Source organism: Sinohyriopsis cumingii, chromosome 7, assembly GCF_028554795.1.
Source record: "Sinohyriopsis cumingii isolate HCF-2022 chromosome 7, ASM2855479v2, whole genome shotgun sequence".
In the NCBI taxonomy this organism is placed as follows: domain Eukaryota; kingdom Metazoa; phylum Mollusca; class Bivalvia; order Unionida; family Unionidae; genus Sinohyriopsis; species Sinohyriopsis cumingii.
Window position 1 is genome coordinate 26,086,325 of NC_142967.1, and position 25,576 is coordinate 26,111,900.

Here is a 25,576-nt window from a genome sequence, read left to right on the forward strand (position 1 = left end):
TGTATGTATGTATGCATAAGTATTGTTTTGATCCAAAGTGCAAAAATACTTGAAACCACGGAGATAAATTTGTCAACTTTAGTGAGATCCTGAAAGTCAAACGTAAAACATAATAAAGGCTCTCTTCCTGCATAAGATCGATGTCCGCTTAAGGTCTGGTTAATGCGTCTTTTACAGTGTAAATCTATCTACAATGAGACCAAGAGTACCAGCCAACAAGGATGATAATTTCCTTTTACGTCTGCTTGTAAAATGGTCAAAATAAGTAAATATCGATGACTGTGATAAATAAATATTTATTTTGCTTTTAAACATGAAACAATGGCATGGTGAATGAGACATTTGAAAGATTATGTGGTAAAATGATTATTTTTAACAATAATTTTAGTTTCGCTTTCTTTATTATATATCTGATGTACATAAATGATGTCATACACCACTGAAACAAGCAATATCCCTGAGATACCTCCAAAAATGTAAAAAAAAATAAAATTAATAAAATATACATACAACAAACACAATATCAGAGACAACCACTCCTGAGGTAGTTTTGAATGGAATTATAACTTCACTGCCATGCATGGTGAATTGTCAGAGAAAAGTGCCATTTTGTCGTCTATTAAAGTACAAAACATGCATTTCTCTCAATATAATACAGTCGCCATGACACTCAAGTTTTTTAAGTCAAAGTGTGATTGCAAATGGTCAGCTTTGCTCCTTGAGATAATTAAAATAAAAGTTATTTCTCTTCTCTTCAAAGTCTAATTATATTTCAGTGCCTTTCATTACTTGAAACCAGAGGCGCGTTTGATTTGTTAAGGCATTGAACTTGCTACGACAGTGCAAACTGGTACTTGTTATGCTTCAATGAATTAATTATTGACGCTTGTCTTTCACGAACGTTGTTTATTGCTTAGTACAATAATCCATAACTGAATAATTTGTTTGCCTCTTCATTTGTAATCTCATCTTTATTTTTTTTTCCTTTTTGTTCATGCCAAGAGTTCAAAGCTTCATGTTATCAGAGTGTTCTTTACGATCAAATTATGCCGAAATATGGCTTTCGAAGATTGTCTTACGAGACTGTACACGTGAAGGATTTAATCGAAGCTATCATAAGAACATACATGTTATTACCATACCAATAAAAACAAAACCCCTTTACTCAGAGTCTTTATAAACGAATGGGTCATATTTAAACGAATTATTAGTCAGAGTGCCCAAGCTTCGATATGTTGCAGCTGTTGATATAATTTGAAGTCCATCTACAATATTTTCTCTGTACATGTCATGTCTCTGTCGTCTACAGCTACATTTGAAATTAGAGGAAAGGGAGGTAAATCCGGTGTAAAACGGAAGTAGGAATAAAGACCCAAACATAATAACCACTAGAATCGCCTGTTCCAAAAATAATCCGACTGCAATACTTGCTAATAAAGCAAACACTGAATATCCCCATAGATGTTTCAAACTGGAAACAAAAGGGTTTGAGTGTTTAAATTCTTCTTCCACAGCTCTCTGTGGAATCCATTTGACATTGGGTGAAATGTTGGCGGTCCAGGACCGGCAGATACGGACTGTACCAACGAGAGCTTCGGGAGTGAACTGGCAGATTGAAGCTATTGTCTCGAAAAGCACGCCTTTATAGTTTTTCCTATTGCATGTTGCAAACTTTGGAAAGACAAGAACCATGAACATGACGATGATAATGGAAGCATACCGATAACGAAGATGGACGCTGATATGGAGGATGATGTACAACAGAAGGAGAGGTTTCATAAACATTTGCCGTAAGGCCGAATGAGCAATGTAAGAGCTCACAAAATCTAGTTTACTTGGTGTCCTTACTTTAGTCATGTTGAAGCTCTTTCGTTGAAAGATTTTTTGTAAGAATCTCATCGGCCTGCCAAAAGCGTTAGGCCAAAAATACATGGCAAGAAGTATTTCACCCCTATTCCACCTCCTTTCGCGAATATTCCATGTTATATAGTTGTAGCTTGGAGCTTCCAACAGATAAACTGACCCAGCATAAAGAGGTTGTAAAATGGCTGCCTCAAATGTATCATGGCTGAGAACATCAATAGGAACACGTTCAATAAGTTTGTCTTTGGTGCCAATGACTTTGTCAATGTACACACGATTTTTTATCAGCCCTTTCCCAAAGAATCCTGATTGGCCCAAGAAGGCGGTAATAGCATTTGTCATCGGTTCGTATATGCCTTGTCTCATGGATTCTAAATGCATAAAAATTGTGTCGTCAGGTTTGCAATGAAGCTTTATTGCTGGCTGAATTATGCCCCTTTCTGGGTTTGCTGCCGCTATTTGAAGTAGTTCGGTCACTGCACCTCTTGGCACACCAGTGTCAGCATCAAGGACGAGCGTGTAATCAAATTTACGTTCAAAAACATTATCGACATCGTCAGAAGCATGAAAAAGAGGCTGCCCGTAGGGACGAGCATTTTTTCCGTAATATTCCGGATCACAGTAACTGTATGCTTCACATTCTCCTTCTGATAACAACATCAAGTCCTGGTACTGGCCACATTTTCGTACAACACGACTCACACGATGCAGGACCATAAACTCTCGTGCATATTTATCACATATATCGTCTAAATACTCACGTACAAAGACAGTCGGATCTATATTTTCATACATCTGCCAAACAGTCTTTAATCGATGTGAATCCATGGATTCGTAATCTCCCTGCGAAAAAGAAACACCCTCACGAAACAGTTCGTCGTAAATTATGGCTCTGTTGGTGTCTCGTTTCTCTAACTCGTAATTTTTCAGTTCTTCGTCGTTTGTTGCGCTGACTAGGACAGCAGAAACGTTTGGTCCAAGATTACCGATGAAAGCCTCGTACATCGTCTCAAAACATTCGTCGATGTCATCTTTGCTCGTTGCCAGAAGGTTGTAATTCAAAACTATTGTCAATCTGTCTGCTGGAGCCTTCTCGTTTTCCCTTCGGTCGCCCCCGACAATGAGTGTTGCAATCGTTTGGACAGGAAATTCGAAAACGGAACCTTGTAGAATGCCTAACACCACTACGATGAAAATTCCATTTACGATGTTAGTTTGTGACCAATCAACGTTGATGATGTTTAAGACGACAGCGACTAAACAGACAGCCATCCATAGTGAAAAGTAAAGGAATACTCGCAAGTTTTTTCTCATACTAGTGAGAACAGATTGGATTTCAGCTTATTAAAGTTGCACGATCTATGTTTTGTCTCCTTCTACAAATAAATAAATAAATAAAACATTTAGTCTCAATTTTGCTTTAGTATTTTTTCAGCGCTTAAAGTCCGACCATCAAACTATAATAATAATAATAATAATAATAATAATAATAAAGAATTGGTTCAAGAAAAGTAATTAGTTCAAGTTATTCGTAGTAGTTTTGAAGCTTCTTAAAGACTCATGTTGGCTTTGTCGCATATATTAGGTTGATATCTGTCTGGTCCGAGAATTAAATTTACTGTTGTGTGGCATACGATAAGTTACCTATATAAATAACAGCCAATGTAAAAATGAACTTTAATATATGTTCCAGTAGAACTTCACGACAAGAGCAGGAACAAGAATGAAATTATTACATTTATTCAACAGACTGTTGCTCAGTCTCATTTATATAGAGTTTGCGTCACATAGGATAAATTTTATATGAAGCCATACTTACTGAATACCAAGAAAAGCAAAAAATAAGACATTCCAAAGATAAATTCAATTATTCATTGTTTCATAGAAATATGTTGATTCTGTTATGTCAATTGATCCTGCATCATACCAGCTGAGTCAACAAATGGTAAATTCCAGAAATATAGTATGCATCTTTTTTTAATTACTGACTTTTCCGAAGTAGAAACACTTACTTTTTCAATGATAACAAGTCACACTAGCAGAATTGCTCCGTTAATTTGAGTAGATAGTTAACATCGTCGGCCTTTTATAAACCGATCGTCAGGATACATAATTACTGCCAAGCGATTAACTCTTGATCCCTCGGCTTCACCCAGTCACGAGCATGCGCAACTCACTGAAGAAAAGAAAAAAAATGAACTTAACTATTTGTCATGCAAAAATGTGTGAAGAAAATATTTACATTTCAATAGTGAGCAACAGCCTACTCGGATTGCATTCAAGACAATATTACTTGCCATGCGTTCTGTGGCACACGGATTCCTAGTTCGAGTTTCCTCTGACCCTTGCCACCCCATTTTTAATATTTGGATATTTATGTTGGGGTGTAGGTTCAGAGAACATTCCCTATCGAAAAATTGGAATTCGCCGAAACCATTTGGTATCGGAATGGGGTAGCCGCTTACTAGCCGGCCCAGCAAACTTGAACGACCTTTCATCTAGATATACATGCATGAAATCGATAGGAATATGATGTATTTTCTCTAAAATTGTGAGCATAACATTCGTCATGTCTTTGATCTGCTGACAGACGAGACAAAAGTACTTCGTTGCTGAAATTTGACCAGGATCTGGCAATTTGCATCCCGAGTCATATGACCATACAATTCTTGCAACCAACATGTCAGAGACAACAGAGGACATATAGTCACGTGATATGGACAATAAACAAATTTCCAAAGTTTTTGTACATAGAATTTTACATATTATATAGAAGTCACATAATGGTTTGTAAATAAATATAACGGACACTTAATTCTCAAGATATTTATTCTAAGAACAACGACCAGAAACATGTCGATATCGCAGCAGGGTTGACAAAACCATTTTCAAGAAGTACTGAGCACGTGTCAGCGACGGTTTTGTTGATGTCATGTGATTACCACATTGACATGTGCTCTCTGCGTAGTGAATCTGGGTTTTTTCAAATTGCTGAATCATTTACAGATTTTATGACACACACACATACACACACACACACACACACACAAACACACACACATCTATTTTGGTGTGGTACTTTCAATTATGACCTGTTTTAAATCGTTGCCAACTTTCATTTCCATTTTCTGACGTAGGAACCATATTGATTTCCAAATATCTACTACAGTTTTGTTTTAAATCATGATCAGATGGGAACATGTGATGGGATCTTGTAATAGGTACAATTTATGCAGGATACTTCAAAAAGTTATTGTCTAATATTGGTGTATGCAGTTACGCTTAAATTTTATCAGTAAATGAACCATATTAATATCACATTATTATTATTATTATTATTATTATTATTATTATTATTATTATTATTATCATTATTACCTCTGTCCGCGTGGGTTCGAGTCTAGGATTCAGCCAATGTGGGTATGTGAGAAAGCTTGCCAGTAGCTTCTCGTAGGTGGGTGGTTCTTTCCGGAGTTTTCCCGGGTTCTTCCTCCACCATTAATACTGGCCGCCATGCATAGCCTATCGTATGCTGAAAAATGGCGTTAAACCCCACAACAACAACAATTATTATTATCATCATTATTATTATTATTATTATTATTATTATTGATATCACCATTGTTGGTGTTGTAGTCGTTGATAGTGTTACATTGATATTCATCCGACGTAATAATAATGCAACATTTGTTTGATAATTATATTTTAATAATAATAATAATAATAATAATAATAATAATAATAATAATGTCCTCATAATGTCACATAGTACAGTTAACAGCATTTACGTATGTCCTAATATATAATTCACTTTTCATAACCATACTAGAGAAATATTTATATTAATGTTTTATAATTAAATTTATTCGATTTGTATAGATTCATATTTATGGAAAATCCGAACCTATCTCGGGTAATTGTAATGACAATGCAGGGGGACTTGACTCGCGAAAGCTTTGTACAGGATAATGCAAATAATGCAACAGAGAGAGAGAGAGAGAGAGAGAGAGCATTGAACTTAGCATCAATAGGTTTAATTTGTACATGGCCCATTTTATGTCCTATAAATGCAAGACAAGCATGACAAAACTCACTTGCAAATGTGAAATTTGGATCATTGAGATTGTCGAAGAATATCCTGATTGTCGGTTAGTGATCTTTCCAATGATTACTGTGTGTTGTATTTGTTGATAGACCTATCATTCATACCAGGATGTTTCCGTAGATGAAGCTGTTTAATATTAATGCACATGTATGATGCAACACTAAGCTGGTTCGAGACATTCAAAGGCGATTTGCACTAGCCTCGTGTGAAATTTTATGCGTGGTGTGTACATATGCTTGATGTGTAAATTTGTGTACGTTTTTCTTTGAATTTTTCCTGAAAGTGCGAAATACAACCTTAATACTGGCCGCCATGCATAGCCTATCGTGTGCTGAAAAATGGCGTTAAACCCCACAACAACAACAACAACAATTACTATTATTATTATTATTATTATTATTATTATTGTAATTGATATCACCATTGTCGGTGTTGTAGTCGTTGATAGTGTTACACTGATTGTCATCCGACGTAATAATAATGCAACATTTGTTTGATAATTATATTTTAATAATAATAATAATAATAATAATAATAATAATAATAATAATAATAATAATAACAATAATAATAATAACAATAATGTCCTCATAATGTCACATAGTACAGTTAACAGCATTTACGTATGTCCTAATATATAATTCACTTTTCATAACCATACTAGAGAAATATTTGTATTAATTTTTTATAATTAAATTTATTTGATTTGTATAGATTTATATTTATGGAAAATCCGAACCTATCTCTAGTCCTATGATCGGGTAATTGTAATGACAATGCAGGGGAACTTGACTCGCGAAAGCTTTGTACAGGATAATGCAAATAATGCAACAGAGAGAGAGAGAGAGAGAGAGAGAGAGAGAGAGAGCATTGAACTTAGCATCAATAGGTTTAATTTGTACATGGCCCATTTTATGTCCTATAAATGCAAGACAAGCATGACAAAACTCACTTGCAATTGTGAAATTTGCATCACTGAGATTGTCGAAGAATATCCTGATTGTCGGTTAGTGATCTTTCCAATGATTACTGTGTGTTGTATTTGTTGATAGACCTATCATTCATACCAGGCTGTTTCCGTACATGAAGCTGTTTAATATTAATGCCACATGTACGATGCAACACTGGGCTGGTTTGAGACATTCAAAGGCGATTTGCACTAGCCTCATGTGAAAGTTTATGCGTGGTGTGTACATATGCTTGTTGTGTAAATTTGTGAACGTTTTTCTTTGGATTTTTCCTGAAAGTACGAAATACAACCTTGCTGTTATGATAAGATTGATGTATAATAATTAATGAACCTACGCTATCTTGTTTTATTAGCTTTTATCGGAAATAATCAACATCACCTTTATCATTATCATTGTTATTGATGTCGTCATCATCATCATCATCATCATCATCATCATCATCATCATCATCATCGACAACAACAACGTTGACATCATCATCATCATGGTTAACATATCTCACCAATAATGTTCTAATAGTCCTCCGTATAACTTGCAATCTATTTTTAAGTAAAATTTCGATATCAACGTAATAATTAGTAACCGTTCTATTTCTCTTCCTTTCAACGAGTTTTTTTTTTGGTAACGCTCAATATAAAATTGATTTTTGTCTTATTTAGTTCCCTACAGTTTGTTTTACATCTTTGTGGTGATATTAATAATATTTATTTCATTTATTTATTATGGCCGATAAACACTGTATGATTTTGTTGATCATGTAATGTCGATTTTATTCATTACAAAACAGTCTTAAGATCTTGTTTACTGCTCTCCCTTTGCTTGGTTTAGCAAAGCAAAAGCTCTTGAAGTAAACGTAAATGTTTACTTTACAATGCTTAATAGAAGGTAATAATCTATATCCATCCAGGCAACAAATCCAATCAAATATTTAAAATTAAAGGACTTTATCCAGCGTGGCATTTAAAAGTTTTTTTGGTCGCAACGCGATCATACGATGTACCTCCACCCATAGAATTGTTCATACGTCATTTGATACAGCATTATCACGTCAGAAATTTTTAAAAAAAGCTATTTACCATAAAATAACAGCCATGCTGTCACTGACAATAACTGAAAGATCGCATATTTTTAAAGAGACCTTGCATATCCAGTATAAATGTCAGTCTCTCTATCTGTTTGTCCGTCTATGTCCGTGCATGTGGGTGTGTGTTTGTTTAAGAGAGAGAGAGAGAGAAGAAAAAGAAGATAAGATATTTCTAAAAACAAACAGCTGATGATTGTTTTCAAGTTTGCTGTCTGCTCTAATATGGATTCGCTTATGACTTGGCGTTATTGGCCTGTCTGATTGGACAAGTCTCACAAAATTCAGGATAAACAATTTGGAAAACGCTACCTAAAATAAGTTTTGATATGTTTTCATTTGAGTCAAGAGAAATTATCTGTATTATTATTATTGATGTTCTGGACGGGTAATTTAGATCAGACCCTTGGAAAAAATCTAATAAAGATTTTAGTAATTCAAATTTCTAAATTATATTTTATCTTAGTAGACACACATATTTCATTCAACGGTGTGCTCTATATAATCGAGGCTTGTGTGGGAATTGCCAGAAGTTGCCTCACTTGCAATATGAAATTCTTCGTGATTTAATAATATTTTAGTCCACCATTAAATTACAGCTTAAATTAATGTTTTGGGCAGGAAATCTAGAGGACCAAACTTTCATCTTTGTCATATAGCCATCACTTGGATTGAATCCAAAGTAATTCTCAGTAATTACGATTATGTATCGTTCATTTAATAACATTAACTATCCCATTGAAGTTTAGTAATGATATTCACCGTCTTGTATTGACGTTGTAATTTCTGCTAAAATTGACATTTCTCCCCTTTTTGTTTGGTTAAGCAAAGCAAAGTAGAAACTAAAAAGCAAACAATGCTAACAGATGGAAGCATATATTAAGCTCGAAAGCTAAAACTCGAATCTCGTATCAATAATTAATCATTAGCCTGATGATTTAACTAGCCTGATGATTAAACTAGCCTGATGATTTAACTAACCTGATGATGTTACTAGCCTGATGATTTAACTAGCCTGATGATTTAACTAGCCTGATGATTTTACTAGCCTGATGATTTCACTAGCAACTAGCATGATGATGTCACTAGCCTGAAGATTTATCTAGCCTGATGATTTAACTAGCCATTTGGTCCTCTATTTTATGTCGCTAGATACTGCATTATTGTGCTAATTCGGAAGTCATATAAATAGGATGCTAGCAGCCACAGAATTAAGGATACGACTACCCAAGCGCGGCCGACTCGGTTTGATCCTGGCAGGATTCGAAATAGCACCCTTCCGGTTACGAATCCGGGAAGCTAACCACTTGAAGCCACAACGGTTCTTAAATTTACTGAATTTGAAATGATCTCCAAGCAGCACTTGTGTGTATCACTATAGATCAAAAACGTTGTTTAACCACAATAGTCTGACCACTAAAAGCTGTTTCGCCACAACAGTCTGACCACTAAAAGCTGTTTCGCCACAACAGTCTGACCACTAAAAGCTGTTTCGCCACAACAGTCTGACCACAAAAAAAAAATGTTTCACCACAGCAGTCTGACAACACAAGCTATTTCAATACATCTGTCTGACGCACAAACTGTTTCATCACAACAATATGATCAAATGAATGGATATTTCCGACTTACGTGGATTTTTCTTAATAGTTGCAAAAACTGGCTGTTAGTTCGCAAGTAATGATTTATTTCACGCTTTAAATTACATTGCGATACTTACTATATCTTTTTTAAAATTGTGTATTGATGTCGTATGTATTTTCTTCCTCGGGATATTTCTGGTATTCGAGAAATTGCAAGCTGTGGAGCTGTATCACATTTCGATATTATTTCGATACTTTTGTTTTTTATCGGTTTTCAATAATTGCGTGTACTGAATTTCTTAAACTCAGATAAACTGCTGACTTTCAGAAACAACAACGGCAACAAAAACAACAAAATGCGAAATATATGTGGTCCCCTGATATAATAGCAGTGACTTAAGAAACCGATGCACCGACTATTGGTTTGCTGACACATTGTAAGGGATGTAAATCATTCAAGTTTATTTATGCTTTTACCCAGGAGTTACCTCTCTTGGTAAAGTTACATTTTTCACAGTGGATGCTTGTAAGTTATTCGATCAGGTTTAGTTAACAGTCCTCTTTTCCATCACAGAATTAAATTTTCTTCTCTGTTTGTAAAGCAAACCTTCGTTTTTACAGCCTTTATTTCTATGGAATTGTTCATTAACATAGGAAACCAAAAGACCTTTTCCGCTTAGCGCGTGGGCTGCTTTTATGAAGATCACGTGCTATTCTTAAAATGTCTTCTGGGAAAAGGCTTGCATAGTGAAATTGTTTTTTAATTATTAGATTATTTACGAAGGAAAATTCCTATATCTTTCTGGGCATTATATGTCAGTCCCAAATGCCAAAATCGTGCCGTTGTAACCAAAATGTATCTATTACCATAATAGAGACCTGTGGTAGCTGCACGAAAAGAGGAATTGTGAGGCCGTCCTGGGAGTATCATCAGCACAGTTACCATTTGATGTACAACAAGAGAGAAAGATCCTGAAAAGTGATCTGGCGAGGGCAAGAATACAACGGTTCTTTTGAAAAGGGAAAAAAATCCGTACATAGATTCTGAAAATGTCCTTCCACCCACGGCTCCCCGTTACCAGCAACTACCCACATGCAAGAGAACACAGCAAAACCTGAGGAGGGAAAAAGAAGCTATTAAATGACTCACTAAAGGTTTCCTTGAAAATACATGCATATTAACAGTGTCTCGTGGGTTGCACTTGAGCAAGACCGTCCATCCTGGCGCAGCAAGATCACTTTTGTCTCCCACACAGCAAAACAGCAGAGAATTGCAGAGGCGCAGAGAAAATGTACCACTCGTATGGCCAGAGCTGCCATCATCTTTAACCTCTTTACTTGCATATCAGTTCTGTCGTGCTTCACATGCTGGAGAGACTTCCGTGTTCAAATTGGCCTTACTACCCATCTCCGAAAACATCGCTTGACAACAGAAAACTGAAGCTGTGGTTGTCACTGCCACCGAGGAACGAACATTAGTGTTCGTCCGTCGGTGGCAATGACAACCACAGCTTCAGTAAATATTAGTATTTGTTTGTAAGTTCCATACGCTGAGTCTTGTATGATTAATCGTTGAAATTACAAGTTCTGATTTGTTCTTTTTAGGAATGATATCATTTCCTTATATCAGTTGTTGAACTTGGCGTGCATCATTCCGTTAAATCCATGGGAAATCGCTGGACTATATGCGTATAAGCAATTTGTCAGATTCATTCGTTCAAATTATTTTATTAATGAACATCTCATACTTGAAAGTTTTTTCAGTGTCTTCGCTAAACCCATTCCCAACCCAGCTTCATCGTGGTACACATTTATTTCAATTATCTTAATTCTTTTTTGGACGATACTAGTTTATATATGCATTAATCTCTGTTCTTTCCGTTTGACATCTTTCGTCAAATCAAATATTACCTTTCGCTTATCTGGATGAGATTTGTGTAGATACTTCGTGTCCAAACAATGGACGTGCACATTCCAAAATTATATTATAAAAGAAAACTTGAAATAATTTAATTTTTCAGGGTTTTCTGCACTTCAGATACGTAGAGTTAGGTGACATTGAATACAGACTTAGAAATACGATCTTTACGTCGCATACGATACAACAAAAATAGGGTAAGTAGCCTTTCTTTGCACTGTGTCAGGTGATTTTCCCAAGTAGACTAAAACTCACTTATCTAAATTAAGTTCATTTCTTCCTAATTTCAGAAAAAATAATGCTATTTTTTCTGTAGCATGACAGTTTCAAGAACGATATGCCAAACATTTCACCAATTGAATATCCCACCACCACCAAATAAAGACTCGTAGATGTTCGACTGTGTTAAAATTGTGCCCATCATAATCATGAATTATTTTTTCAATGTTTTTATTCCATTGTTCTTAGGCAACAAAAGCTACAAGGGCGAATGCGTTCAGGCGCGTCATAATGAATGACATTATCTGATGATCTATGTGAACATAAAATGGAGAATTTCATTAATTATTCATACAGAAGCATATATACATACATACTGAATGAAATTAATATACGATATATTGTTATACGTAGCCCTGCCCTCCAAAATAGTAATGTCTTGTTGTTTTTTGTTTATTTTTCTTTTCTTTTTCTTTTAGTTCTATATTTGGTAAAGAGTATCTTTTTTATTGACGATCAGATGTTAATTGTCAGAACCATGGAGCATGTTTACACGGTAATTGTTTTCTTTTCAGCGGTGGAGGTTGTCTCAGAACCATGGAGCATGTTTGCATGGTAATTATTTTCTTTTCAACAGTGGAGGTTGTCCCAGAACCATGGAGCATGTTTGCATGGTAATTGTTTTATTTTCAGCGGTGGAGGTTATCTCAGAACCATGGAGCGTGTTGCAAGTAATTATTTTCTTTTCAGCGGTGGAGGTTGTCTCAGAACCATGGAGCATGTTTGCATGGTAATTATTTTCTTTTCAGCGGTGGAGGTTGTCCCAGAACCATGGAACATGTTTGCATGGTAATTGTTTTCTTTTCAGCGGTGGAGGTTATCTCAGAACCATGGAGCGTGTTTGCATGGTAATTATTTTCTTTTCAGCGGTGGAGGTTGTCCCAGAACCATGGAGCACGTTTGCATGATCATTGTTTCCTTTTCAACAGTGGAGGTTGCCCGAGAACCATGGAGCACGTTTGCATGATAAGTGTTTCCTTTTCAACAGTGGAGGTTGTCCCAGAACCATGGAGCATGTTTGCATGGTAATTGTTTTCTTTTCAGCGGTGGAGGTTGTCCCGTTGCTCATTTTGAATCTGTTGTGCATACATTACTGTGTTATGTATACAGTATTTTGGTATTCACAATTATCCGTATTGTTTACTCAAAATGTTTTCGCCGAAGCAAACTTCACACATAGGAAAACAATAGCCAATAGCTCTGATATGCTCTCTGTGATTGAAATCACCGTAAAGAGATTACACATTTTGATTTTTTCCTTCAATCAACCTTTTTTTATGTAACTTGAAATTATAACCTAATTTAACTAGACAAAACTACTGTACCAATAATGCCAACATAAGATGCTGGTCATCAGAGAGAGGTCAATGCTTACTGGGTGACCACAAGAACTTGACAAGAATTCTACAAAGGTCAAATTGAAATATCCACTAAAAACTGCAAATGAGAAATATCTTCGACTTCCCTGAACACCGTGAAGAATTCCAGTTTCGACACCCAGGGACATAAGTTTGTCCCATCCTTCTAAAACAACACAACAATACTCTTCTACTTCCGGTTTTTAATTGTAATTTATCATCAGCGCCAGGTAAATTCATCACTACAATCTCAAAAATGTTGAATTTTTGGACGGAAAAAGCGGAGAAAACACAATGACGAAGGATTCATGAATTGCAGATCCTAGATCTGAAAAGCTTGTGACAAATCCTAAATATGTGAACAAATTCTTAGGTCTGGTCACCTTGCGTGTTTTTTTTTTTTTCTCTCAAGATATTAGTGTTCTCCAAGTCTGTGACCGCTGTATGCCTCATGCGTCTTTGAAAGTCATTCAAACCTGTAGCTTGAACCTTTGGTTTGTAAAAATATAGCACTTGATGCTCAATTATAAAACTCTAACTGCTATAGTTACTAATCTTTTGGGGCACTACAATATGGACAAATACTGATCTTTTGGGGCGCTATTCAGGGCAGGATTGGGGAGGGGGGGGGTCCTGGTTGTCTGGAACCCCCGCATGCTAAAAGAAAACAACACAAACGTAAACACTCACAAAAGTACAGTCACTTGTCACTTGAAATTTGAACATCTTTTTTCATATGCGCACATTTATTGGGTATTGTGCACACACTTTGAGTAAACAGACACATATACTTTTTCTTTGGTGTCTTTTCGAGGAAAGCCAGAGTCCTTTTAAAATTAAGAATATTTTTGTGATTATATTTTTTTATACTTTTGTCGCCTTTTGAAATAATGTGAACATATTCAAATTTACCTTGCATCCTGACAGTACGTGTACGTTTATTTCGAATGACTGAGATTCCTAAAAGATTAACAATTTTAGCCTAAACATTTTAGAAGCTAAATTTTTAATCTGTACGTATAACCATAAATGTGCTGACTTGCCGCAAAACCATAGAGACCAACACCTTGCATAATAACATGAGTGCGACCTATGATTTCAAAACACAAAATTCTTTCGAAGCTGAACATCGTTTGACATTAAATACACATAATTAAGATGATAAATTTTCCATTTGCGAGAGAAAGAAATGAATGGGCCAGACACAATAGAGAATGGCGCCAGATGACATGTCTTATCTATTGGCCTCGTTATCCACTTCGGCGCTCATGCATCACAGTGTAGCGCAAAATAAAATTTTGAGTACAATGTTCATAACAATCTAGTCTAGTGATCCTTCTAATCTTTCTACCCAATCACTGTATTACCACCTCCCTCCCTCCCCCCCCCCTCTCTCTCTCTCTCTCTCTCTCTCTCTCTCTCTCTCTCTCTCTCTCTCTATATATATATATATATATATATATATATATATATATATATATATATATATATATGAGTCGCTTGTATAAATTTGTATATCACAGTGTGGTTGATTAGGGGATATTAGAACAAGTGGCTGTGAAAATGTATTCTACAGCATTTTCTCTGAGATGAGATTTAGACTATTAGTTTGACTCAAAGTTAAGAATAGTATAAGAAATCCAGATCATGCGTATCTGGCATTGCCTTACCTCGGGTTTGAGAAGAAATATTATTGTACACATATATTACCTTAATTCTTATTTTATCTGAAGAATAGAAATATCGTTTTCTAATCATTTACATAAACAAATACCCTTCACATATAGATGATCTGAATGGGACTAATTTTTATTAACAATAGCCAGATACCATCATGTCAAGTTTTTTAAAAGCAAATGTATTAAATCTGACAACGGAATTATACAAATGTTCCAGTAATATTAACTCAAATGCCAAGTCTGACTGAAATTTTAAATTGTGTTATGGTTTGTGGTTTCACAGGAAAAACACGTTTATGACGGAGACCAGTCACATTTTTGTTGTCGTAAAGAAAGTCTTTCATTACCAAGAGTATCAGTGGACGTAAATATGACTTGAAAACAAAATGAATTTCAATTGTTTCACACACATGTTGGAACTGTTTTAAAACACTCGATTATGGTACTTTGTATTCAGATATACCACTCATAACGTGTGATATATATTTGTATTCAGATATACCACTCATAGCGTGAGATACGTTTGTATTCAGATATACCACTCAAAGCGTGTGATAGGTTTCTATTCAGATATACCACTCATAGCGTGAGATACGTTTGTATCCAGATATACCACTCAAAGCGTGTGATATATGTTTGTATTCAGATATACCACTCATAGCGTGTGATATATGTTTGTATATGTGGCACGTGCACATGTATTATATTTTAATTCTTTTCTTCACACTGATGAACGAGAAACTGCATAACTAAAGTCAGAATAAGGTTTATATTCTGTAGTTATTTCCTTAAAGATGATTTATCCAGCCAATACTGCTTAAATGTCTGATTTATCCAGCCAGTACTGTTTAAATGTCATGACAAGGTTTTATTATTTTAGCTTAAAAACTGTTTGCACTGGCCAAATATATCAAGATGAAAAATTGTTCATTAAGAAACTTGTTCTGATAAATCAATTTCTTGATCTAATAAAATTATGCGGGAGAAAAGGCACGAAGAATGTATTATTTTCGCAAAACAAAGTTCACTAATTTTTTTAATCTTTGATACAAAATATAATGCTTTATTGTACTTAAGTTTTCATGAAAATTTCACTTTTTCTGTTACTTTTCTCGTGATAAACGTCCATTTGCATTTCGAGAGTGTATTGACAGTGGTTTGAGAAACAATTATCTCATAAACAGTCCTAATTAGATAATTATAAGTATATTTTCCCCTACTTCCAAAATGATAACATCATCGCTGATTGGCGGGAAAGGTATTTTCTCTGTTGTAGTTGTGTAGCTAGGATATTTTTGCCCCTAGGCAAGGCCTTTGTAACGTTAATAGCCAAAATTACGGTATTTGATTTGTGGTATATTGTCTGTCCCTAATGTCTTTCTGTAAGTGTAAAAACATAAATTGTTTTGAACGGCTGGTGGGCACCTATGCTTTATATATATTTGCCATATGGTAGCTTCGCCACTGTGCTCTAGCATTGTGCACGCGCATACGACTGGAAGGCTACATGGTCCTATGAAAACTTATCGTTTCCATAGAAATAATAACGAGCCTTTACATCTATGATAACCACTAGAGACGAAGGCCACTAAACATCAATTATACACGCAGATCAAAAGCCGTCGATTAAATTAAAATTGCTTGAGAAACAGGAAGACACGTGTACAACATAGTGGGGTTTTATTTTTGTTTGCAACTGACCCAACCATCAGCACCCACCCCCAGCATTCTGCACCGCCACCATTTTGCTCTGTTTGGTTCCTGAATAGTAATTTATTCTGAGACACTGTTGATACTTTCTTCCATTCACTGCAAACTAAGTCTTGTGGTTTTGTTTCTTAAAATACAACCATTCTCAAGTGATATAAAATATACGTAATTAATCATACCTATATCACTAGAACAGTTAATCTCAAACATAATGTTGGGTGTAGTCAGGAAAGTATAATATCATAATGTGGGACCAAACTATGATATATTAAGATGTACTGGAGTAATGTGTCATACACGTTATCCTGTCGGACCATCGATCTGCAGGTTAGAGGAAAAAATCCCAATCTGTCACTATGTGATATTGTAGTCGAATTGACAATTACACTAGGTTTCAAATCTGTATGATATCTGTTCGCCACTACAATTTTTTTCCAGTTAAAAACAAAGGAACGCTTTTATTTTTTTATACTTTTTCTATAAAGAAAATGCTTGCTTCCGAAGGCTACAGCAAGTCACTCAAATACAATAATTACATGACTTCCAATGACTAATCTACAGCTAGAGTGATAAAAATGGCATATTAGAATTAAGATGACAAATTATCAAGAAAACAAAGTTACTTGCCAATTAGACTAAAATAGCAGCTATTTGCATCTGAGCCTCTGTTTTTTTTTAAAAAAAATTAATTTTTATTTATTTTTTATTTTATTTATTTTTTTCCCTGAACGAATCTAATCATTTCAAACAATTCAACTATTTCAAGCAGCTGAGATTCGAAACTAATAAAGAAAACCCCAGGCGCGATCCGAATACCCATGACGAAGAGTGGTGATATTGTGGCGTACCAGAAAACAGGCTGAGATACTAATACGACCTTACAGACGCTTTAAGCATAAGCCTAAATGCAGCTGATGACACATAATCGCGGTCGTCATTGGAATGAGTAACGCCTCCGTCTCGCAGACAAGACAAAAATCTTTCTACACGAGAAGGAAAGAAGCCATCAGGTTTAGCCATGGTTTAGAAGAACTGCTAATTACAAGGTTGGAAAATTATTCAGTTGTTATTGTTGAGTTTAATTATAGTGGCGTGCGCACAATTGAACATGTGCCACTTATTCAGTGACAAATTCCACCTCAAGGCGTAGCTTCCATACAGCAAGAGTATGCTAAACATAGGGGCCCACAAGCCCATTCAAAAAAAAAATATTTTTTTACACTTGAAAGAAACTAGGAACAGGCAATGTACCATCTATTTAACAACTAAATTGCTATTAGCATTGCAGGGGCCCTTCGGTAAGCTTTGCAAGGTGGTCTAAACCTCAGCTATTAACATTGCAGGGGTCCTTTGGTAAGCTTTGCATAGGGACCTTGACCTAGCTATTAACATGGCACAGATACATCTGCAAACTTTTACACTATAGAAAGAAACTAGGAACAGGCAATGTACCACCCATTTAACAAAAAAATTGCTATTCGCATTGCAGAGGCCCTTCTGTAAGCTTTGCATAGTGGTATAAACCTTATACATTAACACTGCAGGGGCCCTTCGGTAGCTTTGCATAGGAGCCTAAGCCGTAGTTATTAACATAGCAGAGGCCCATCTGCAAACTTTGCATCGGGGCCTACATCTAGCTATTAACATAGCAAAGGCCCATCTGTACACTTTCCAGAGGGGCCTAACCCTAGCTATTTAGATGGCAGAGGCCCATCTGTAAACATTGCGCTGTGGCCTAAACCATAGTCATTAACATGGCAGAGGCCCATCTGTAAACATTGCATAAGAGACCCATATATTCTAGCTACGCCACTGTTCTGCCCTTTTATATTTTGACCTCAAACCTGATAAAGTACATATTTTTCATGCGTATCATTTTCGGAGCTATGTTTTATTCAAACGACTTGAACACCGAAGGTTATGGCTTTAAGCGGTCTGTGTTTTACAAATTACGGACAGAACTTTAATTCACGTGTGCATGTTCACAAATAAAGTTTGTACACGCTGCTATACATTTGTCCTAAAACATGCACAGCTGTTGAACACAACAATAATAGTAACGTACTTCACTATATTAAGTGTGTGTGTGATTTAGATTTTTAACGTATCTTTAACAATTTTTCAGTCATATCACTACGATGTCTGCAGCGTGGCAGTTTATAGTGATGTCTAGCGCTGGGGCATCATGCCGCAGAATGTAGCATGATGCCCCACCCAGTCACATTATCCTGACACAAGGTCGACCAGTTCTAACACTAACATTTTAATGCTGAGCGCCTAGGCAGCTGTTAGTACCATTTTTGTAAGTCTTTGGTATGACTCGGCCGGGGATCTAACCCACAACTTCCCGCATCCAAAGTGGATGTTCTAACCACTAGGCCACCAGAGCAGTTCAAACAACAAAGATCGTTTCTGCTGTAGCATAATGCCTCTGCAGATAAGGTTCGATGTTGTTTGCTCTGCTGATTAGTCCTAACAAAACTGTACTGTCCAAGATCTGCCGGCGCAGTATGTGATAGCAAATCTGGGTCTCTGCAGTTTGCAGTCGGACTCGACTTTTAAGCGAGTACAGATGGTACTAGGCAGTCTGAAGAGTCTCAGCCTTTCTGTGGAGCCGGATTAATTTACAAATGCACAAAACGAAACAAACATCTTGCGAAACGAAGTAATAAACAGCTGCGGTTTGTTTCGTGAACTTATATAGTTTACTGATAGTTCAGTTATGCATATTCAAGGTAAGGAATTTATATTTAACAGAAAGTGATTGTAAATCGTTTGTTTCCTTTATATAAATAAATGCTTTAGGTTTCATATACAAAGTGGCGTATGTTTCGTCACGTGATAGTTTTGTTCTTCGTGAATGAAATTCCAAATATCTGCCTCTGCGAGATTGCAAATGTAAACATACCCTTCAGATTTTATGTATGTAAACCCAAAGTGAATGTGACCACATTGACCTATTGATTCCGACAGTGAGTAGTAAGTACCCTGTAAGGAAACGTGCAACTCGATATGATTGGTCAGCAGTTACTAAGAATTTAGTACACGCATCACACAGTTCAGTCCAATGTATCTGTATACCAAGGGGTATATGGCGTACTTTGCTGACATACTTACGGTTTCTTGAGAAATATAAGAGCATTACGTTTGAAAACTCTCCTCCGCCTGCAAATAGCCCTATATTTTTCTGCACAGGCACTATAAACCGATAAGGCTGTCCAGGACTCACGGTACTAATTCAGTTCCCATAGTAAACCTATCCAAACACCATGATATTAAAAATCCAATGATTTAACATTTTGAGTGATCATGATCAAACCTATATTTATCAGTATATATGAAACTTGGATTTCAGCTTCTGTGTTGAGGAAAGGATATGAACCGCGGCATTTTCTGGACCAGCATGTGTTTGAAAATCAATTCCGCACCAAAGAGTCAGGTGCTAATATTAGTATTGAGTGTTCCAAACTCAAGACTGTTAAAGGACTGAAATTCCATCAATAAAACAATGTCTCTGTTTGTTTTTTTCACTTCCAACTAGGATAAGCTCTCAACAGATTATTTTTCCTACAACATAACTTACATTATTAACCAATCCTGGTCAGCCAATCCCATATATACTCTATTTTATCTACACCCACTTCCAGGCTGGTTCCCATTTTTCCATACCATTAGTACCGTGTGTTGTCCAAGGAGACACTATAAATTATGTTGTGTCTTTAGAGGGCTGTCCAATGAGGATGAAAATACGCAACATGTTTTGTCTTTAGAAGGGTGACCCAGGAGGCACTAAAACATGTTTTGTCTTTAGAAGAGTGTCCATGGAGGCACTAAAAAAGATGTTTAGTCTTTAGAAGGGCCTTCAAGGAGGCACTAAAACTTACATGTTTTGTCTGTAGAAGGCTGTCCAAGGAGGCACTAAATACTACATGTCTTGCCTTTAGAAGGCTGTCCAAGGAGTCATAAAAAGCTACATGTTTTGTATGTAGATGTCTGTCCAGGAAGGCACTAAAAATACATGTTTTTTCTATTGAAGGCTGTCCATTGAGTCACTAAAAACTACATGTTTTGTCTGTAGAAGGCTGTCCAAAGAGGCACTAAAACTATATGTTTTGTCTGTATATAGCTGTCCAAGAAGGCACTAAAAAAACATGTTTTGTCTATAGAAGGCTGTCTACGGAGGTACAAAAAAATACAAGTTTTGTCTTTAGAAGGCTGTCCAAGAAGGCACTAAAAATACGTTTTGTCTTTAGAAGGCTGTCCAAGGAGGCACTAACAATACATGTTTTGTCTTTAGAAGGCTGTCCAAGGAGGCAGCTCAGCATTAAGAGGTTAGTGTTAGGACTGGTCGGCCTGGTATTAGGATAATGTGACCGGGTGTGACATCATGCTGCATGTCTGCGGCATAATGACCCAGTGCTAGACATCACTACAAACTGCCACACTGCAGACATCGTAGCGATACGACTGAAATTATTTTAAAGCTATGTCAAAAATCCAAATCACACACATTACAATACTGTGGCTTTTTCTCTTTAAAAACAGCCAGAATACCCGTATATATGAATCTTAATCTAATAAAGTGGAAGGTGCCCTCTAATGATCATTGTAAGTTCATACATACAGACAGACAGACAAATATAAAAGCAGCAAGACATAGGTCCAGAGACGTACAGATATGTATGCCTGTTTGCTTATTCGACTTTCTCTCAGTATGAAGGTTTATGTTGTAATAGAAGACTACATGAACTGGTAGTCAATTTGAGCAGAAATAAATAGATAAATATAAGTATGTGTGTGTGCATATATCTATGCAAGATATATATATATATATATATATATATATATATATATATATATATATATATATATATATATATATATATATATATATGGACGCATGATACTTTCCCGAACAAATTCTCTCTCTCTCTGTCTCTCTCTGTCTCTCTCTGTCTCTCTCTCTCTATGTATATATATATATATATATATATATATATATATATATATATATATATATATATATATATATATATGTTATTGTAGGTTTTAACGCCATTTTTCAGCACACCATAGGCTATACATCGCGACCAGTATTAATGGTGGAGGAAGAACCCGGGAAAACCCCGGAATGAACCACCTACCCACTTGTTCAGTATTGTGTTACTATGTAACATACAGCATTAGTACACTTGTAGTTTGCCAATGAATGTACTTTGTTTAGTCCTGTTTATACATGCATGTTTATCTATGTACTCCTGTATTTATTGCATACATTGCGTGTTAATGAATGTACTTCTGTATTGATTGCACACACTGCATGTTAATGTATGTAGTTCTGTATTGACTGCATACACTGCATGCTAATGTATGTACTTCTGTATTGATTGCACACACTGCATGTTAATGTATGTACTTCTGTATTGATTGCATACACTGCATGTTTATGGATGTAATTTTGTATTGATTGCATACACTGCATGTTAAAGTATGTACTACTGTATTTATAACATACACTTCATTTTTATGGATGCACTTCTGTATTGATTGCATACACTGCATGCTTATGGATGTACTTCTGTATTGATTGCATACACTGCATGTTTATGTATGTACTATTGTATTGATTGCATACACTGCATGCTAATGTATGTGCTTCTCTACTGCTTGCATACACTGCATGTTAATGTATGTACTAATGTATTGAATGCATACACTGCATGTTAATGTATATACTAATGTAATGAATGCATACACTGCATGTTAATGTATGTACTAATGTATTGAACGCATATACTGCATATTAAGGCAACGACTTTATACGAAGATTATTTGAAGATGAACTTGAAATGAACAAATTCAAATGCGACGTTCAGTAACTTAATGGTGACAATGAATAAAGATAAAATAATAATGAAAATACTCACGTTTTTGGAACCAAACACAGCTTTTGAAAGTTATTAAAAAAGCTTTCCACAGTACGTTCTATGTATCCGTATGTTTCGTACACCCCTTTTTTTTTACCAGAGAATATATGCATATAAACTTTTGTTCCAAAGATGCTGACATAAATATATAGGAGGAGGATGCGTAACTAATTAATACAAACGTGGGAGGAACATCGTGACGTAACTCTGTAAAATTATCATTGGTATGCAGTCGAAATGAGGTCACGCGTGACGAAACAGGACAGGGAAAATCATTCGGTAAACGGTGGTTTTGTGGTATAGCGACCTCACCTAGGTGTCGACCTCTGACAGGTCAGCTTGAAAAACACCAACACGTAGCGTTCAGTTTATTTCTAATGCTGGTGATGCTGTAACAATATTCACTTAATAATACTTCCGAAAAAAGACCATCTATTTTACTGTAGTTACCAGAATTGTTTTCACTTCATGCCCACTTTCTGTTTACAATACGTAGTCCTTTACAATCCGCTTACTTGAAAGTTTAAATTGAAATTAATTTCAAATGATATAGGAACAAGTTCTTATTCTGGAAGAAATAAGTGTACAAGAAAAGCATACAGAATGCCCGTCGAATTGAAGATTATTTATCCAGTGTGAAAATGAGTTCCTTGTTCGCACAGACACACACACTCACAGGAAGCTTGGCTTCATTATTTGGCCACGGTCATCATCCTTACATGCTTTGTGATCTTCGCAATACTGCCGTAAATCATCATAAAACTATATGCAAATAGAATGGGCGCGCCTTTAAGTGTATTGTTTGGAGAGAAAAAAAAAGGAAGCGATACATCATAAACAGAGTTCTCGTCAAAAGTTGAGTCTTTCTACGGGATGAGATCTTTCATCCATATGTCATGGTTTAGTGTATTTATCTCTCTGATAACTACTAAAAATACTTTGACGCGAGTTATGTCGTCGATGTTACATTTACATTGGTTTATCACTCGAGTTGTTGTAGTGTCATCTCCACGTGTAGTTGAAAATATTTTTGATAACAATTTTAATGTAAAAAAAAATCATCCTCCTGGTCTTATTTAATATTTACTACATTTTAATTAACGCAACTTCAGCGAAAACTTTGATAGACGTGGCGTTTCGCAGAGCTATTCTGTATACGTAAAGGAAAAGTGCTTGTCGTTTTAATTAATTGCTACGACAGTTACGGAAAGCCCTGGCAAACATCGGTTGCGGCACTTGTTAAAGAGAGAACGACATACATACTGATTTACATAAACCTGTAAGAATATTTTAATTTTGATCAGGGGTATACCAAGATTTGCAAATGATGTTGATATTTATCGTATGTTATTTTTCCCTTCAAACGCCCCGTTTCGTACAAGTACGATTTTTTTTAAGCATTTGAACCTCCAACAAATTGCGGCCCCTTTTGTTAAAATGACTTATAAGGAAAAATTGCAATTTCATGAATATGATCCTTATCATTAAAGACGGCAAACATTCAGATATGTACATGAGAGCATGGCCTAAAATAAAGTTTTAGATTCGGGTAACGTAGAAAATGCTTCTTTTACTAAATATCGCACATAGCTTATTGTTATTATATATGACAACGTTAACTCGGTTTGTTTTATGTTTAAATATAAAGCCAGCAAACTTTGGGATCAACCCTTGTACTACGTTCAGGACAGCACCTTATATTTGTCTACAAGTGTGCGGACGACGAATGTATATATTCGCTTCAAGGTATTCCCCTCGAGCAAAGGTTGTGACGAACAGATGTATAATTATGTAAACTCGGCAGAATCATAAAAGTCTGGTTACACACTTCTGACGTGCCATTTTTTCAAATCATGAAAATTAAGTGCAAAGTTTTGAAGAGTCAGTTATCAACAACTTCGAAATACTATATCATTTTGTTAGAAAATGGTGTAATTTCGACAGATTAAGAGGTGCAACGAGACTAGGAATACACAAGTTATCAATGTTTCCTTTCTTCGCCGTATGCTTATTTTCTTCTTTACATAATGTAAAATGTGAAATCTAAATAGCTAACACATAAAGAGAAAGCAGTCAAAAGTGACACAAAGCTTATATATATATATATATATATATATATATATATATATATATATATATATATATATATATAGTGTGTGTGTGTGTGTGTGTGTGTGTGTGTGCGTGTGTGTGTGTGTGTGATATCTGTCGAAAAGGTTGCTGTGATAACAAACAACCCAGAGAGCACAAACGAACACAGCGGAGAGAAACCTTTTGCGTGTTCAGTGTGTAACTACAGATGTGCCAAAGCTGGCAACCTGAAAAGGCACATCAAAGTTCATGGCAAATATACATTGGCGACCACATCCATGGTTACAGGGCCAGCCTTATACCGATTGGCCCGATTTGGCCCAATCGGGTCCCGCGTTCACAGGGGCCCACGCGATAGTAATTTTTAAAAACATATCTATAGCGAGAAATTAATATTAAAGCGAACGAAGAAAATTTTAAGTTCAATATCATATAAAACTTATTTAATAGTTTATTTCCAAATGCTGTGCTCACAGGGGGAACCGTGCACTACTACACCGTTACGCAAAATAAAGCCGCATGTGCTGCAATATCAGCTACGCACGTGTCAAATACTTATTCAGATGCACCCACCTCAAGAAATCACACAACAAAGGTGATCAAGAATAGTCGTACAGAATACGTAAATACATATACAAAAATAAGTTTGTGGCAATTGAACAGATCTGCAGTCGACAGTTTCAATATCATGGCGAAAATATCATAACCTTGAACTACTGACCTTGAAATACATTGGATGTTGGTAACTTCACGCACATTCATGAAAATGGCATGATTTACATTCATGATGCAGAAACAGGAGCAACACGTGACCAATCAGGAGGCTAAATTAGAACAGGTCTTAAGTGATGTACGGAACTTTGTCCACCCCCACCCCCAACCCCCCGAATCAGGGTTTACGTATCACCCAACAGGGTCAGACATTATGATCAAAATACGTGAAACATTATGACCATTTTCCAACCCAAATATATCAGACTTTGTAATATTAAAAAGAAAAACTCAAAAAGG

The 25,576-nt window shown here is 35.9% G+C and overlaps 1 protein-coding gene across 2 annotated transcripts; it reads right to left on the minus strand.

Moving 5' to 3' along the window:
• Positions 1–280: 280 nt before the first annotated feature.
• On the minus strand, positions 281–23,224 carry LOC149794926 (uncharacterized). 2 transcript variants are annotated; one of them, XM_089964566.1, is made up of 3 exons: positions 23,075–23,224; positions 3,876–4,039; positions 281–3,239 (listed from the first exon to the last, which is right to left on the minus strand). In XM_089964566.1, exon 3 carries the CDS (start codon positions 3,175–3,177, stop codon positions 1,162–1,164), a length of 2,016 nt encoding a protein of 671 aa, XP_089820692.1. In that variant the 5' UTR covers positions 3,178–3,239; positions 3,876–4,039; positions 23,075–23,224; the 3' UTR covers positions 281–1,161. The 2 variants fall into 2 exon arrangements, with proteins under 2 accessions (XP_089820692.1, XP_089820691.1); XM_089964565.1 differs by lacking the exon at positions 23,075–23,224 and adding an exon at positions 22,475–23,065.
• Positions 23,225–25,576: the final 2,352 nt, after the last annotated feature.